The sequence below is a fragment of the Drosophila melanogaster genome, chromosome X, assembly GCF_000001215.4.
Source record: "Drosophila melanogaster chromosome X".
Lineage (NCBI taxonomy): Eukaryota > Metazoa > Arthropoda > Insecta > Diptera > Drosophilidae > Drosophila > Drosophila melanogaster.
Genome location: NC_004354.4, coordinates 11,615,977 through 11,634,843, shown reverse-complemented (window position 1 = coordinate 11,634,843; position 18,867 = coordinate 11,615,977). Strand labels below are relative to the sequence as shown.

General features: G+C 39.3%; 2 protein-coding genes across 8 annotated transcripts in view, besides 1 other annotated feature; both read right to left on the bottom strand.

The window, feature by feature from the left end:
- Nucleotides 1-1,372: part of a mobile genetic element that runs on past the window's edge.
- The window catches only part of Ptp10D (Protein tyrosine phosphatase 10D), a 55,324-nt gene extending 42,495 nt beyond the window's left edge, over nt 1-12,829 (bottom strand). For 2 of the 6 annotated variants that reach the window (NM_001272524.1, NM_167292.3), the window contains exons 1-2: nt 12,659-12,829; nt 10,628-11,014 (exon numbers count right to left, since the gene is read on the bottom strand). In NM_001272524.1, coding sequence (NP_001259453.1) covers nt 10,628-10,741 — 114 coding nt within the window. In that variant the 5' untranslated portion in view covers nt 10,742-11,014; nt 12,659-12,829. Of the gene's footprint in view, nt 1-10,627; nt 11,092-12,486 lie in introns of all 6 variants that reach the window. The other 4 variants (NM_001272525.1, NM_206691.3, NM_001144715.2 and 1 more) reach the window with 4 other exon arrangements.
- Nucleotides 12,830-13,563: 734 nt separating this feature from the next.
- Met (Methoprene-tolerant) lies at nt 13,564-18,720 on the bottom strand. Of its 2 annotated transcripts, none has more exons than NM_001298203.1 (2): nt 16,684-18,720; nt 13,564-16,614 (listed from the first exon to the last, which is right to left on the bottom strand). In NM_001298203.1, exons 1-2 carry the CDS (start codon nt 17,974-17,976, stop codon nt 15,757-15,759), a joined length of 2,151 nt encoding a protein of 716 aa, NP_001285132.1. In that variant the 5' UTR covers nt 17,977-18,720; the 3' UTR covers nt 13,564-15,756. The 2 variants fall into 2 exon arrangements, with proteins under 2 accessions (NP_001285132.1, NP_511126.2); NM_078571.4 differs by having other exon boundaries at nt 14,896-16,614.
- Between the last annotated feature and the right edge of the window lie 147 nt (nt 18,721-18,867).

The window sequence follows — 18,867 nt, the reverse complement described above, 5'->3', positions numbered from 1 at the left end:
AATACAGAATTATGAAAATAACCACACCATCATTGACAGTCTTTTGTTCGAACTAATGCAGTTTACGGAATACATAGAAGATTTGGAAATGGCTATGCAGCTTTCCAGACTTGGACTGTTTAACCCCAAATTACTAAACTACGACAAACTTGAAAATGTGAACAGCCAAAACATTTTGAACATTAAAACATCCACTTGGATTAACTACAATGATAACCAAGTATTAATCATATCCCACATACCCATTTACCTTTCACTAATAAGCACAATTAAAATAATTCCTTACCCAGACTCCAACGGCTATCAGCTAGATTACACAGACACACAATCATATTTTGAAAAAGAAAATAAAGTTTATAATACCGAAAATAAAGAAGTAAAAAATGAATGTGTCACCAATATTATTAAACACTTAAATCCAATTTGTAATTTTAAGCCAGTACACACGAACGAAATAATAAAATACATAGAACCAAACACAATTGTAACCTGGAACTTAACCCAAACAATTCTTAACCAAAATTGCCAAAATTCAATTAATAAAATAAAAATAGAAGGAAACAAAATGATAAGAGTAACGCAATGCAAAATAGAAATCAATAATATAATTTTAAGTGAAAATCTGTTAGAACCAGAAATAGATTTGACACCACTATACACACCACTTAATATAACAAAAATAAAAATTGTAAAACACAACGACATTGTTGAGATGATTTCAGAGAACAATATTACACTTTACATACAAATGATCATTGTAATAATCGCACTAATTTTGTTGTACTCATATTTAAGATATGTATCATTTAAACCATTTATGATGCTGTATGCAAAACTTAAAATAAGAAAAAATCAAAATCAAAACACACCACAACAAACAGAAATAGAAGAAACTCCATTTCCCACACTATATCCATCAATCCCAGCCCAAGTATAGGCTTCTCTTTAAGGGAAGGGGAGTGACGTATTTGGGTGGTCCAAACCAGCCACTTCCATTATTTCAAAGAAATCAGTAATGCACTCTAGTAATTTTCCATAACGTATCCCAGCTGCGCAGCATTCGTTTATCTTTGGCAGCGCAGCCGTTCTTGTAAACATCCTAAAGCCTGACCTAAGCAGATTTGACTGCCCTCTTTCAACGCTACCTAATCTTAAGAACCCAAGAGCGAGGCTCTCCCGAAATACAAATATTGTTCAAATACTGAGGCTTCTCCTCAATCCAATTTGCATTTGATTTTTAGTCTTAAGCTGAGATCCAAAGAATAAAGTCGTGAAACTATTTCTCCTAAAAACTATTTTTTATTTCTTGGCGTTGTCCTTAGTCAACTGACGGGACATTAGTTCGACTCATAAATAAAACAACAATTTTACTATATATGTACATATCAAATTGTCAGAATTACGGCATATAATCTACATAGATTATAGAACTGTTCTAAGTAGGGCTGGTATTATTCGTACAATTGATCATTTGAATTTTGCACAATTGTTTAGTTAGTTAGTTAGTTTTTTCAGTGTATTCGCCCAAGCAGCACACCAGCAGAAGCTGCAACAGAGGGCAGAAGCATTTAAAAAGCGGAAATCAGGCAGACAGCATAAATAAACCGCATAGAGCCGCACTCACACACTGATCTGTGTTTGTGTGTATGTGTGTGTTTGCGTTGGCAAAAAGAGACAGAAACAAAAGAGTGCGAAAGAGAAATCGCACTTGCCTGGTGCAGACAGATAAACCAGAAAGCTTTGTCTTAGCTTAGCGGGCTCCACAGCTCGTCTCTATTCTTTTCCATAGGGACGAGGGGGGAGGTGCTGTCAGGGGTTAAGGCCGACCTTTTGTGGAGCCAAAACCACCCCCCCCCCTGACTCACCAATTCCCCTGTACATACATACATACATATCTTTCCATATCCCATATCTTTCCGTCTCCATCTGGCTGTTTTCAGTGCCAGCTAAGCGTTTCTAAATGCATTTAAATGCAGCAAGTAAGTTTATGCGGGGGCCAAGTGCATGAATAAATTTCGGGCTGACAATAATGCTTTCCAAGAACCCTTTGTAATAAATAATATAAAATTATTCAAAATCTACGATAAAGCCTTAAAGCCTTTAAATCGTTAAAGATGCAGCTTACATACATATATTGGAAATAAAACAAGTCACAATTGTTGGCGACTTGTCTTGGCCTTTGTCTCTTTTTGACAATAAACCTGAATTATGTGAGCAACAATGAGATGAATTTCGCCCACTTTTCGCAATTCTCTGATATGTATGTATGGTATGGTATAAATGCATATGCATACATAGCTGTTTCTAAGAGCATTACTGCGACAACTTGAGTGCTTTTAAGTGGCATTAGACCTAAACCTTTGAATTTCCGCAATTTCCCCGTTTTCTTTCTGTGGTAACAGTTCACAGAGTTCAATTTTCTTCTCCTCAGAACGTTTTTAACTTAAATTCGTGAGTTTGAGGCATCTAGTTTTATGTACGAACCTGAAATGATAAGAAAGAAACGCAATTTAGATACACATTCTAATCCAAGTGCATCATAAATTATGTGAAATTATTGAATAACTTTCAATTCGTAAGAACTACACGGATTACAGAAGATGTTAATGTGAAAACAGCGCAAATTAGTTATACAACATTCAAGGGCAACCAGCAGCTTAACTTTTGCCTATGCGAGAAAGCAGAGAGACAAAAGCCAAGCCATCCGACAGCTTAATCGAATGTCATGACCAACTGCAGCACAAATTGTTATTGCCTCATTATAAATAATCCGATCCTCTGCCCAGAGGCACCCTTCCACCCCAGCCATCCAATCACCCACCCTGCCCATACACATGCCCTCCACTAGCCGTCTGTCTCTGTGTAATTGCTCTAAGCGTTGTTAATGTCATTTGTTGTTGCCCTGCGTTTTAACCCCCCCTAAAAACCTCCGAGTTTAACCCCAGTCGAAATGGATGGATAAATAAAAAAAAAAATAACTAGAGCACACAAATATCTCAATTGTCCGCGGGTGGGTGGCTAAAGTTGGCACCAGGCGTTGGAAACATCGGCACAACCTGAGTCTGGAAGCGCTTCTGGTGCAGCAATAAATTAGCATAAGCCAGCCCCGAAACGTTGCCCACCTTAGTGACATAATACCAGAAAGATGTCAAAAAATAGATGAACGTACTTTCCGGAGGGCTGCTTTAGCTTGCCACACATATGTTGGCCTTTTCCATTCGTTTGGTGTCAGTCGGCATTTTGGTTCTTCAATCATTTTTCAACAGATGTTGAGGGACGTTTGATATGTTTGTTTGTTTGCTTTCTTTTGGTTTCGTCTCGGCTTTTTCAGCTTATTTTGGTTTTAGATTTTATTTTGTTTAGTTTAAGGCTTTACAAATTTTAAATTTCAGATTTCTGTACTTAATTCTACGCAACTAAACGTATCTACTGAATAATTTGAAAATAGACAATGTTTTTAAGTGTAACATATTTTTAGCTTGAGATGCTTTTCCAAAATAAACAATTGATGTCTGTCTGTCGTCCATTGTTTGCCATCTGAACTGTTAACAGGCTGAATGGCCAATCGAATGCCGAATCGATAAATAATAAAGGCAGTCAGATCGAACTACCCCGCGCATTGCCCACTCACACCCCAAGATTTCCATCGTATCTGGAACCCCCTTTCATTTTTTTTTTATTCCACCCTTGGGAAAAGTGGCACGAGATGCGTGCCAAAAAAGTGTTAAAAATGCATTCCACGGAGGGAGAGGAAAATCTGCTTTGATTTCCCTCCTCTTTGCTGGGTTTTTTCCCTTTAGAGATGGATAGTAAATCATTCAACTTTTATTATACTTCAAAAGTAATATATACTTTTTTCTTTAAAACTTGAAAAGGTCTCAGCATTCTTAATGTAAAAAAAAACTCGTACGATCTTTAGTTTTTTCTTTTCTTTTTGTTTGTGAAATTCCATAAAAAAAAATGGCAATAAAATACTGTGCTAATAAAGCGCGACTCACACACACACGTGTCGAAAAGGCCATTAAATGAACTTTATCACCGAAAATTGCCAATGGTCATTGAATTGGTGAACCATTTAATGTGCTGATAACTCGCACAAACTGCAAAGGACGATCAAAATGTCGCTGGCACACACGATATCATATATTCACAGTTGACTTGAAACCTTATGCGAATTATGGCCATGTAAGCTGATTGCAACGTTTAAGAAACGGCTTAAGGATGCACCTCCAATTTCCACGTGCCACACAACCATCCACCACAACCTGGCATAACTGTCAACAGCGTGGGCACTGAGAAAATAAGGAACATTTGAAATAATTATGAACTTTGGTATTGAAAACTTTCGGTTTACTTTAGCATAAGAGAAAACCCTTAATTGATTTTTTTGTTTTAAGATAATATTTAAGTAAGAGTTGAAAATATTAACCACTTGAATATACTAAACCTTACGAAATCAGAACAACATTTGTGGCGCCCCCGGGTGGACCAAACTGTTAGTTATTTGTTGTGAAACTTTTTTTTTTAAGGAACCCCACTAACTAAAATAACTTCGAACAAAGTTTGTGATAATTTTTGCAGTGTTTGGTAAACTTGCGGTAAATTGAATTTGCAGGCAAGACGCTGTTGACTCCTCAGTGCACTTTAGCACGTAGTCCTAATGCTGGATGATGGTACATGGTGGGATTTGGCTGAGTTGCGAGTTGCGAACGCCGTATGTGGATGGCAGAAAGAATGGAAATGTTTATGCAAACAGTTTAAGTCACGAGTGAAGTTGGAAGGCTTGAGAAAGTGTGTGTGGAAATGGAGATGCAGATGCAGATGCAGATGGTGGTGGTGGTGGTGGTGGTTTTGGCCACAGGTGAAGCCAAAGCCAACTGTGCGAAATGTTGCCATTTCCATGCTAAACGTTATTTAGCGTCTAGTTACATGCTCGTTTAGAGACTCCAAGCCCTGGAGGAATATTCCTCCACATTTTTTTTTTTCTGTAGCATAAAGCACCTCAATTATGGAGTCCATAGCCAAGTCTGGCGGGTGATTGGGTTGCAAGCGATGAATATGCAATGTGTAGGAACTCTGTCATCCTTGTTATGTCCAATTTAACTTCGTTTGAAGAGCTGAATCAGTTGCACAAGTTTAAAGTTCTATGACACTACGAAATTGGGTTTAGATTGGTGTCATTTTTTTAAAGGAGATTTGATTAGAAAAGGGGAAATATCTTCAACGATATCAGTTACTCTCTCGCCCTTTATAGGATATCACTTTCATGTTGAATTAAAAGAAATTCTTTCATTATTCGTTTATCGATGGCAAATAACAGTCTTGCTTTTATCTTTGATTCAGCTCCCATCGACTAATTGAATTGATGGACCATGTGGAGTGGATTAACTTGCAACCCCGATTCGATTGAGTTTGAGGTTTCCGCATTCCGATTCCCAAATACGAGTGCATATATCCCAAGGTCAGTGAATTGTACGCACGCACTCGATAATTTTCTTTGGGGGTGGACATTTTTTTCTATCCACCCTCGCTACGCATTCGCCGCGTCTTCGGCACAGAAAAATAAAACAGGAGTGCCGGGGAATTGGGTTTCACAAAACGCCACTGGGAGAAAAGGAAGCAATATTGATTGGCATTAAACAAAGTTGGCAACTAAACAACTTTGCCTATAAAATGTTATTCACATGCACAAGTCGCGCATGTAAGATGCTTCAATATAATATGTAATAATCTTAATGTTGCCACGTTTTTTTTTTTAAGTGCACTAGCAACAGCAGCAACTAATAATTAAATCGACAAATGAATTCACACCCTTCGAACTCAACTAAATTACAATCGTGCTGGCCAAACAGTTTTCCTAGAGGGAGTTTTCCCCATCGAAGGAGGGTTGTCGAATTTACAAAAATTTCAAGGCCAATGACATCGGTCACTATTTCCTGCAATGGGAAATCATTGATGCGATCCGATTTGTCTTCTCTATCCATTCCTTTCCTGTTTAGCTTCGATTTTTGGGTGGATTCATTCGATTCCAGTTGGCTTGTTTCATTGTTACAAAAGAATTGGTTATATATGAGTATAATAACCCCATGGTAGTGGTTTACTGCATTGGGATTGTTAATAAGTGCAATTGCTGTGAGAAAAAACTACCACGTTTTCAAATTGCCATGTTTAATATTAGATCTTTTTCAGTGCTGTTCAAAATTACCTCTTAAATGTATATATAAACATATATATAGACATTCTCCCCTAAATTTATGTCAAAGTTCTAGTTGCAGTGCTACTCCATCCACTCCGCACCTAAAACTCACCTTATTTCGCCTGTCATTAAATATGGAATAAAGCAGACAACCTGTCAGTTTGGGCCAACTGACAGGCATCGGGCTAAGAACTATCCAATAAACAGATTGACAAGCCAGGAAAAATAAAATGCTTGAAATTCGATGGAGCTACTATAATGCGTCCATATGGAGTAATTTACTTGGCGCACAAGAATCTTATGGATTATTTCGCAAGATTTTCTTAATGAAAAGGTCAACGCATGGGAAAAAATGTGGGAAAAACGCGAGTGTGATTTTGATTTTGGCCACCCTGCCATCTGCATCTGGTTCAACTCTCTTTTCCCCCGCTCGCCGGCTCCAGATGAAACAATTTACAAACGCGCAGTCAATAAATTTCAATTAAACAAACAGCAACTGCAAAACAGCGCCGCCCCCTCGCCCATCCCATTTTTCATTGCATTTTCTCATTAGTTTATTTTTTTTTATTATTTTTTTCCCGCCTGCTTGTTCTCCTTTTGTTCACTTGGAATTGCGAATTCCTGAATACAAACGGATCGGGATTTACGATTGCAGCACAGAATGTACGTGGATCGATTTTAATTAATACAAGTGAAGCTAATCACAAAATGGAGTCAGGATTTATTGAAAAAAAAAAAAGAAAGAAAGGAGCATGCAAAATAAGTAAATCAAGTTGTAGGGTAAGTATGTATCCATCGTTTTTTCTCAATTTATCAAATAAGAATTGCAAGTATTTAGCACACACTTTTTCAGTGAAGAATGCTGTTTTGCATTACGAAATGGATAAGACTGGGTACACCACATAATCCGACCATATGTTGTTATTCCATTCTGGTCTAGTTTTGGCCACCAGATTTCAGATCTCCATTTGTGCCAAGTCATTTTATCGACCTTTTGCTGCAGAATACAAAACCACATACACACACACACACAAGTAATTAGTAAGCAGACAGTACGTGTAACAAAGTTTTCGCATACAAAAATTATGACTTTCATAATGCTCAAGTGGCGGCAGGAACTAGTGCAGTCTCCTTCCGGCCTCGCCCTCATATAATAACTCCCCTTCATTTGGTAGAAACCTCCCCGGTTATGAATCATGTGTACAGTGAACTAAATATTAAGTGACTTCGCATAGTAAACGCACACACACACACACACACACACACAATTCGGCAACAGACGCGTTCACAGTTGTAGAACTAACTTAGAGAAATAGTACCAAAAGATGTAACTATGAGATATATTTTTTTTTTGAAATATTAAACAGTATTGCAATGAAACTTTGTGTTTTCAAACAAACTAGGATTTACAAGATGTTTAAATATTAAAATACCAAAATTATTATATTTATTAAGTGTGTTACACAATGATAATTAAATTTTGTATGTTATATATCTACTACTGCATTCTTCGCCGCAGTTGTAAATACCTTAAAAGATATATATATATATATATGGGTGTTCTTTCTATATGGCCAGAGTTGTGCCGAAAAGTCACCCTTATAAATAGTGGGTGAATCGAAAAACGCCTCACGGGAGCAAACACCGTTAGAGCAATTTCATTTTCGGTTCTTTTCTTGCTTATGTGGCAGGACAATGAGAAACTCTGAATGGGCCAAACATTTCCTTGATGCCGAAAAATGCTCGCTTTTCCAATCAGAAACTATACTTGAAGGCAGGGAGGATTGGCCAAACGATTCCCCGGGCCTTAATCGATCATTGAAATAAAGTTGCAGGCAGAAATGGATCCAGTTATGGAAGCAGTTTCCCCCCCACATCGAAAAACCACATTTTCCTTTTCGATTTCGCACTCTTAATTTCGCATTTTGATGTTGCATTTCCGGCATTAGGCTCTATTTTCAGTCTGCGTTTGATGTCTGGGAAAGCGAGTGGAAACCGAAGTGGTAACTCGTTCAAAAAATATTGTTGCAAGATATTTTTAAGACTCGCACAAAAGTAGATCTGGCAAATATCAATGTGGACGGCAGTCCGCGTAGTGACGAAGCGCACCGGGAGGGGGTGCCAGGGCGACAACTAATATCTTTGCTAATTCTGGTTTATTATGCGAGTTAAGTGGAAGTGATCTGAGATATCAAATATAATTTCAGGTTCTAAGTTCTAAGGAATCCTTTACTTAATTCTGCACTTCCAACTAACTCATACGAGTATTGCTAAACTCGAACAAGATCAATTAGTCATGCTATCGGAGGGTTAATAAGCTCAGCTCAACTTGGATTAATTGTTACTTAATTTATGCACATTTTCGAGTAGAACTCGGTTCGGTTTATGCTTTGGGTGGAAAAAAAAAACCAAGGGGTTTCATTCTGGCAGTCGAGGGGGTAAAAACCTGAGTGTTTTCGGTGTCAATTGCATGACAATGCAGGGTTGCATTTAATTGCCATCCAGCACCGACTGACTTCTTGCCACCTTTTTCCCCCAATCTTGGCTATTTTCTGGAAGAAATGTGCCCCATCTTTATGTTTTTGTTTCTACGGCTACGGCTGACACGTGTCCTGAACATGAAATGGGTGTGGTCTTCCACGGGGTTTTTTTGGGAGGAGAGTGTCGTCCTATCTGCCTTGTGCATCTGAGGATTCTGGCCGGCATTTAATTACCCAACACTTCCTTGTTCCCATCCCACTGGGATAATTGTTTTTAATTTTCTCTGTAAGCCACATTTTCCGCTCCATTTAATCGGACTCTTCCTATGGCTTATTTGTTTACACTGATTATTGATCTTTCTTTGAGTTGCTCTTTAAGGCTTTCAATAAATTGTTTTAAAATGTTTTATAAAGTTAATACATACGTATATTGTACATTAATCGGTAACAGAATTCGGCTAAACACTGTACAATTTTAAACGGAAAAGAATATAAGCGAAAAGTATCTTATGGATGTGTACTCGCATTAATGAATGTATGTACGTACTCGTGTTCACTATTAAACTGAAACGTGACTTATGGCCACCAGCGACGAAATAAGTTGAGATTGTATGTGACCAAATGGCAAATATTTCTGCCCATTTATCGGTGCAGTGAAAAAAATAAACAAAACGACCTAAAAAACCCAATTGAAATGGATATACCGGAAAAACAATTGGTTAGTTGTACTAGAAATAGAATAAATGTTTACACATATACATAGTAATCGTTACGCGCCAATAATTTTGCTAAGCAAGTAAACAAATAAAAAAAAACCAACGAATGAAAGTTTGTCAATGTAAAATGAAACCGATATCGAATTCTAGCCGGTTCATTGCGGATCCAGAATTCATGACAAGTCGTGCCCACATGTGTAATGATTAATTACCCTTAGTAACCAGTGACCAGTTAAAAGCAAATAGTACATAACAATACGACGTGAGTTAGTAGCACCGCATCGATGCCCTATGAAAACCCCTATATTCAGATATTTACCCATAAAGTATAAAGTTTATGAAAATTGAATTCGTGCAAAAGTGCAACAGTGAAAAACCTAATTAGGAAAATTGCCAGCCTTATCGATTGCATCACTCAGCTGAGTTGCACACATCGAGGAATCGGCAATGCAATTACTTATTATGCAACACAGCTCGAAGTATCAATTAAAAATGCCAGGCATGCAAAGTATTTAGACAAATTCCTTGAAACGAAAATATAACTATCTGTTAAGTTTGTTATATTTAATTATTCTGAGTGTACAGGGTATAAATATGTCATCATCTTCTGTTAAATGCATTCTACTTCATATCTGCACAGCACACGACTTGAGATGCAAAATGCAAAATCTTGTTCGGTTATTGTTTGTTACTCTTGCTTTTGTTTGTTGTTTCCTCAAGGTCTTTGATCGGATTGGAGTTTGTTTGTTGCTTTGTTTGTTTGTTTGTTTTTAGTACTGTGTCCAGTGAGGCAAATACATTCGCATAAACAATGGCGAAAAGCAAACACGATGCGAAATAATTGAATTTAATTAACATGGGAAAGACCACAGACAAAAGTGACGAAGACGATGATTTCCATGTGGGCGGTTTAATTCGAGGCGGGGGCGGGGTCGTCACAAATAAATAATTAAATAACTTCGGACAATGTTTGCAGAACCTTGTCGTTTCGATAGCCCTCGAATTTAGAAAGTTATTTGTGCACATTTCGAGGTTATTGTTGTTTATCATATCTTTTGAACTCCTATCTAATTTTGCATATTTCTCTTGTATTGATGTATCCTGAATAATTATTATTATTATCCTGAATAATCGTTTCTCCCAAGCTAAGATTCCGAAACGGGTAATTCGACGGGCCTATAAATCCACCCGCTATTGTGTGTTTTGGCCATGTTTTTGTTGGCCCTCTCGCTTACCTTTAGTGTAAATGCTGCCAGAAATGCTAAACTCCAGAGCCAGCGATGTTGTGGAACGGCTTTTTGCCTTTTGAGCCGGATTCTAGTAGTGGCTTTACTTAGCTGGTACAACATTTTGGGGCCGTCGTTTTGCTGTTTTCGTTGTTGTTTTCCTCTCCGCCTGGCTCTCTTTTGTTGCCTGCTTCTTGTTTTATTTGTTCCTATGTTGTTGTTGCTTTGGACTTTGCAATTTATTGTGCGATTTTTGAATTGGGCTTTTCGCTAGTTTCTTTCGAATTCGGGCATTTTTAGCGCGAGTTTAGTCTTTACTTTGATTAAATGCATTGTTTTCACAGTTTTCCCGTTAGTGTGGTGAAATTTTGTAAATTTTTATCCTGAATCCAATTGCTTGCAATTTGTTGGTTTAATTTGAATTGATTAAAACATATTCTTGTTTTGTTTTTGTTTGTTTTTTATTTTGTGATCTGCAAGAGAGTATGAATTAAAAATAACTGAAAGAGTGATCGCAAGAGGGAGACAGCTAGATAGTGCCGCTGTCCTGCTCTCTACCTGCTCTGCTTCCTCTTCTGCTTATCCAACACTTTGCGCTTGCGCCGAAAGCTTCAGTTCCTATTTTTTCATATTTTTCTGCGACTTGTTTCTATATTTCTGCACAGTGGAACTAGGCAAATGCAAATTTGATTGAACATTTGAGATTTAAAAACCACTGTTAAGACTTTGCTTAATAAATCAATATCAATTATTTTACTTATCTAGCAGTAAAGTATAATATTGAAATACCCGTTCTACTTAAGTTTTCATTCCTGGAACTGTGTGATTAAGCAATGCATTAAATTCATTTAAATCTAATTCGCAGACAAGTGCTAATTAATTGCACTGTCTTGTGCAGTTGCAAAAAAATACTGCTGATCAATAATTTAGCCTGCGCTGACGTCATTGAAATATTTAAAATATCGCAGCCAGCAAAAAAACCAAATAAATATGAAGAACAAATAAAACTAAACGTCTGAAAACCAGTTTTGCGAAATCAAAACGATACACGGCACAAAATTCAAATTGTATTGACAAGTATCATATCTTCTGGAAAATTAAAGATGTTGTCCTTGTATCTTTTGAATAGACTTGTAATGAATTGGTAATCCTGCTGTAGGACTAATTTAATTTAGGAGTTCCCTTTTAAGCTACTCTAATTTTGTTCTGTGTATGTTTTGTTATTGTTGCACTGTCTTGTTGTTGCTTTCTGCGCTTGGCAACGTTGTCATGCAGAAAAGACCTTCAACTTTGTTGCAAAGAGAGGAAGACAGAAGAAGAGCAGAGCAGATTGATTTGATTGATCTTTTTCCTTCTGGTCGAGAGAGAAGAGCAAGAGAGAGAGAGAGGGAGAGAGGGAGAGAGAGAGCTTTATGATCTCGGCACATAAAACACAAAAACAAAACAAGTTTTTAAAAACGTATTTCTTCACCTCTTATTTATTGTTAAATGTGGGACAAGTTTTTTTAATGCGACTGGAAATTTTTCGCAACTTATTGTCAGCATTAATAGAGATTTTATGAAACAAGCCAAAATGATCCCCCAAAATTGAATGCCGTCAGAGAAACAGGAAGTGGAGAAATTTGCCGCACAACAACAAAATATTCAAATGAGGCTGCGTGTGAAAGAGAGAAAGCAGCGGCATGCCAAAAAACGAAATAATACATAAAAAAGCTGCGTAGGTGTTGCTTCTACCTCTCTCGCTCTGTGTCTGTCTGCCCCCCTCGGCCAACATTTTTTGTTATTATTATTGCACACACATACACACACACACACAAACAACTCTCAATTTCTGCTTTTACTTTAAGCTTTATTTCAGCATTTCTTACGTTTTCCACTGCGTTTTTCTCAAATTTTGCTCATTCGGCACGCCACTAAAAAAAACCAAAACATTTAAATATATACACCGTTAATTTGTGTATTTTATTTACTTCTATTCTGTTGTTGTCGTTGGTTATAAAAAAAATAACAAAAAACAAACACAGGCGCACGCACACTTACACGTACACGCAGGCACGCGACGCAAAGCACAGACACAAGAAAAAAGCGGAACGGACAATCGACAAATTTTGCGTTTTTCGAGCGTTTGCTTTGCGGCCCGCCTTAACAGATTTCGCGTCCGTACCGTCCGCACTCCGGTTCGCTCTTCACCACACTGAATTGGAATCTGATTCAAATCGGATTCGAGTCCGGAGTCGAATTTGGAATCGGAATTGGAATCGGAATCGGAATCGCCAACGCTCGTTTCACCTGTAGAGCTGGACAAATAATCGATGACCCAGCGATGGTATCGATAGGAACCTGCGCGGCTTCTATGTTTCGCTTGTAACTGTCAACTATTTAAAAGCAGAATTAACCATTACTTTGCTGCGCGGTTATAAAATAGTTAAATACAATTAAATTTGTTGCACTTGATTCTTTTTAACGTGAACCAAGCATTGCGGCAGTAGTACTTCGGCCATTACAAGTCCGAGCTCCGTAATTCTTATTATTCAATTACTCACACAAAATGTTAGTCCAAATGGACATCTGAGCCATGGGCTTAGTGAGCCAAGGCGATAGGCTGTATATGTGTACCCAGACAGCATGCACAGCGAAATGTTAACAAAGAAAACATTTAATATTTTATTATTTATCCCGCGCAAAACCGATCTGACCAAACTCAAGGTGTTTTTTGTTTCCGAATGCAATCGATTATAATCGATAGTTCAAACTCACCTCTGAGGGGAGTTAATTCGCCGTTATTCGGCTGCAATGCGTGCGCGCAAGGCAGATATAATGTGGCGCGCATTTCAAATCAGCTTATAAAAAAGTGTAACATTCCAACTCCTGAAAATAGGAAGTAACTTCATTGATTGAAAACACTTCCATCTTCTTTTATATAATTTATTATTTATTAAGGTTTCATTTGCATGAACTGTTACTGGTTATTATAATTAATTATTGTTAATTACAGGCTATGTTTTAATTGCTAGAGATTAGCAAGTTCTAAAAATTACATTACACATTATTATTCTTATACAGAGTATACCTCTTGACATTTGACATTACAGTTAAAACTAAATTACTAAAAAAAAACAATTCAAACTTTCATTTTTATTTGGACATATAACAACGCAAGGAAAACAAACAAAAATTAAATGAAAGGATAAGCCAAAAGTGTTTAAAGAGCACAACTCGTTTGAACAAACACTGAACGATTCGCTGGGGAATTAGCATTGGACTTTTAATTTAATTACACACTAGACAAACCGAGTTATAATTAAAAATACAAACAAAAAATTGAGCTAAACGAAAAGTTAATAGCATATATGTATGCATACATTTATAGCTAGAGGAATTTCGCTATAAAACAAAAAATAACGAAACGTGTTCCCCCCCGCCTCCCGCCTTCTCTGCGCCCATCACCAACCGCCGTTCCCCCAAACCCCCCGAAACCACCCACCGCCTCATATTTACCACTAGAACCACTTGGCCGAAAAAAAAATCATATATTCCCTCCGATACGCCGGTGATAAGAACGCAACGCCAAGGACAATGGCAAAGGCTTTGATAACAGGTCGGAGCGAGATGGGAATATGTCTCGCTCCCTTTCTGTGAGTATTGAACTACAGCCAAACTTCGCTAGTACGAACTTCAAAAACACTTTGAAATTTCAACTTAATCATATTTTGTCCAGTAGACATTATAGAAGTGTAACATAGATCAATTAAAATGATTATATTGTATTTAGCGGATTGGATTTTGGATGACAAACTTTTTTTTTAATTTTGAACACATTTGTAATAACTACAAAGTTTATAAGGATATGGATTTGGGGTATGCTTATATGCTTTGTAAAGTTCCCAAAATTAAAACTGTTGAAAAATAAAGCTGCGCCTGGAAGTGTTTTTATAGATTACAAAGGGATATCGAAGGAGATTTGTGATATAAATATATATACATAAATATATATATATAAAAATAATATGCTATTCTTCATAAAATAAAAAACCTTTAATAAAGTCTCCAATTCTGAGACTGAAGAGTTTGACTTGGATTAGTTTGACTGTACATATGTAGTCCTCTTTCTTTCTTCGAGCGAGACGGCAAAACTAAAAGCGAGCGTTTAATTTCCATCGATTGCAACATCCGTTTGTTTAACTATTAATGAGTTGTGTTTAGCACGTTCTAGACTTAGGGCGAAATAAATATATAATTGTTTGTTTGTTTTTCTATTTTCTTTTCTTTTTTTTTTTGTACTCTTTTTACACTGGTGTTTTGGGGCGGAAGGTGATAACTGGGAAATCGGGGAAATGGGGTTTAAATTTCAACTAAAACCAAATCCGAGCACTGATCTAATGTTCATTCACACCCATGCTGACACGATCACAAACTCACTCACGCTCGCACTCATACATATTTACAAATTAAACGTAATTACATAACGAAAATTATTGATAATGGAACGCATTTAGCAGCACCCACCGATCGCCATTCATCAATATAACATGTAATCAAACTACTATTTTATACCGAAATCACACACAGAAACAGTAATGGCCAAATGTACCCAAAATGTATCGCTTATGTTTTGAGAAAACGATTATCGTGATCAGATCATTATTACTGTCATAATATCAAAATAAATGCGAGCTCATATTGCATTTTCATCAAATGAAACCACGTTAATTTCGTTTTTAATACGGAAACCCTATAGATCAATTGAAGTCGAAAAGTACGTAGAAAGCGAAAATCACGGAAAGTCTCATATTAAATTACACAATTGCTTGATTTGTTAATAGCTTTTGTAAAGCCAACTCATTATACATATGTGTATACTGAAAATTAAAATTGTTTGATTGCTCAAAGCTTGGAAATGTGAATATGAAAACAAAAGGTTTTTCAACCCACGCTCTTTTTTTTCGTTTTTAAGTTTTTTGGCTGAATTTTTAAACTATTTGAATAATGCTCGTTTTTTTCTGATACATTTTGGGTTTTCATTTTGCGATTGGCCAGGATTATATTACCGATACTAATTCGTTTGTGGGCACGTGAGCTACCAATGACGTCCATTTCCACACACCCAATTAGAAGGCAAACCAGGTTCCATCAGCCCGTCATCGCAGCGTGCTGGTCAGGGTTCGATGCAGGACACTGGGACGTGTGTGGAGCGACGGTGGCGGTGATGTGTTGCTGTGCGGATCGGGCGTGTCCGGTGCTTCGCTGGCACTCAAGCTACTGGCTGGTGATAGGATACAGGATGCCGTTTCCGCCTCGCTTAGGCAGCTGCTCAGTTGCCGGATCACGCCCTGCGTGGAGTTGGTGCGCTCCTTAAGCTGCTCACGGTCACGTTCACGCTGCTTCTGATGCTCCTGCTGAAACTTTCTGGCCGCCGTCACATTGACCACACTCACCGACTTGGAGATGGAGCTCTTGACCGATGAGGGAGCCGGCGGCACCAAGGCCAAGGCGGGCGTGGGCGAGGGAGCTAACTCCTCGAGAGTTAAGGTATTTGCTGGCGAACTGTAGCCATCGTCCATTAGGCTTTCCATGCCCTGGCCGCCAACCGTCTCTGCTGAATCCACACTCTTCTGTAGGTTCTCTATTAGATAGAGGACAATTCTCTCAAGTTGCTGCGGTGCCTGCGAGGCGGGCAAATCGGGACTGCTGCTCTGCGTGGGCATCTCCGCCTTGATGATTGTCGAGAATTTCTCCTTCATCTCCTGCACCTTTTGCCGGCCCGCCTCCTCATCGAGCAGCGTGTTGACGCACAGAAAGGAATGCACCTTATTACTGCCACGGTCGACCTCCAGAAATCCCTTGGTGTGCAGGTAAATGAAGCGCCCGTTGCGGGACAGCAGACGGTAGCAGCTCTCGCCGTAGTCACTGTTGCAATCGTACATTTGTCGAAGGGCCACAATCACCCAGCGAACGTCGTCCAGGTGCATGAAACAGAAGGGACTAAGGTTGCGCACCTGTTTCGAGTGGAGAGTACACGATTAGTTGTCGTAAGCAGTTCAGAGAGATGATGTTAATATACCCACCTCATCCTTCATATATCCCGCCACCAGACCAATCCTTTGATCACAGTCGATGATGCTGCCGTCGATTAGATGCCTCGTATGGTACTCCAACTGATAGGGTTCTGGCTGTCTGTAAATGGTCAAGCCCACTGTACCCTCCGTCTCCTCAGGCGGCCGTTCCTCTCGCAGCACCCTGGCCATGGCCACCAGGACAATATCATTGCCGCTAATCCCGTGCAGCGCCGCCTGGGCAATGGCATCGTGCTGGGGCGGCACCGTCGCCGCTTCTGCTGCCACTGCTGCAGCAGCAGCCAGCATATTGTTGTTTCTCGAGCGTCGTATCAGCTGGGAGACAATCGGATAGTTGGCAGCGGCACCTCCGGTTAAGGAGGAGTCACTGCGACGAAAGCAGCCATCGATCTTAACCCGCTCGTAATGACGCGTGGCCTCCGCTCGCGTGGAAGCCCTAGCCAAGCGGACGGTAAAGCAGCGCCGATCCATGCGTAGTCGGTCATCAATGGTCGCCAAATGGGCCATTCTCCGCGGGCTGGGTGTTCGTCGGTTGTACGGGTGATCCTCGTCATCGTCCGCCTCTCCCTGCTGCCGACCCAGACGGTGTTCCTCCGTCTCCATTTCCTCCTCCTCCAGATCACTGCCCGAAGTTGAGGCCGACGTGGAAGTGGAGTGCTGCTGGGGATTGTGCCCCTGCTGCTGGTGGTGCTGATGCTGATAGAACAGGGTCTCTATATCCCTGGGTATTAGCTGCTGTCTTAACAGATCCTGATCATCGGGATGCGTGATCTGCAGTAGATTCTGGCCATACAAATCGGACTGACAGTGACCCAATAGCTGCTCCACGCTGGTGGATACCAAAACGATTTGGCCACTGCAGGTTAGGGTGAGGAAGCAGCAGTCCAGCAGTTGCATTAGAGTGTCCGTTAGATGCAGACTGGGATTGGGTAGATCTCCGACAGGTGAGGCAGACATACCCGTTCCCTTGAGGCCGGTTTTCTTGCGACGTCTGGAAGCGGACTTGCCAAAGACATACTGAAGTCTCAGGCCATGGGTGGCGAATCTAAGGACGGCGGTTTTGTCCAGGCGACGGGAGGATTCGGCTGCATGTGGTACCATGGTGGCCAGCTCCTGGATGCTGGCATTAAGCTTATCCCGTCGCTGTTTTTCGGCAAGGTTACGGGCCTCCCGTCCATTCGCTGGATCTGAGGAGCTCCCACTTCCCGATCCCGATCCCGATCCCGATCCTGTCGAGCCAGCGGATCCTGTGGAGCCCGTGTTGCCCGTCTCTGGTGCTGCCATTTTGGACTTTTTGGGCGTTTTCTGGAGTTACTGCCTCCTTGTTTTCCACTTGTAATCCTCGATTTATGGATTTTCCCCTTTAATTGGCGCCTTGCGGTAAATGAAAATCGTCACTCTCCATAACAGGGTGTACGCTCCGCACTTCTAGAATTGTTATTATGGAAATTTTTCGGCTAAAATATATTTTTTATTACTTTTGCAGCTTTTAGTTTCTTATTTTTGGCTGTTGTCTTGTTTTTTTTGCTGCTTTTAAAGTTTTCAAGGTCTCGCTTATGCTGTGCTGTTGTTTTTGTTTTTGCTCGCCTCCCCTCTCTCGCTCACTCTCCTTCGCTCACTGACACACACACACACACGTCACTCTCACGCAACGTACATATGTTTTCTCTTTTCGCTTTCGTACTTTTCCACTTGCTTTTAGTCTTATTATTACTATTATTTGCTTCCCTATTTATTTATGCGTTTCGCCTTGTAGTTTTTTATTTTTCGTTTTTTTTTTACGTTTTGATTGCGTTGCGAATCTGAATCTCCTGCTTATTGTTGTTGCTGTTGCTGGTGGCGTTGTTGTTGTTGCGATTTAATGCCCGCAATAAGGAAATTCGGAGGGCGGCGGTCGTTTTAACAACGCACTTGCTGCTTGCACTTATTTTTGTTTATACTAAGTGATTAATTGTTTATTTGTAACATTTATTTTATAACAATAAACATTGGCCAGTCTAAAAACTATCGATACATCGATGTAACTGGTTGTCGTACTAAAATTCGCACGTTCACACCGGACAAAATATCAGAAAGATTCGAACATCTTGTTCGCTGTCGATAACATTGTTGTAATACATGTAATCTATCAGGTCTTTTTATAATTCTATTATAAATTATTTTTATTAATTCTTA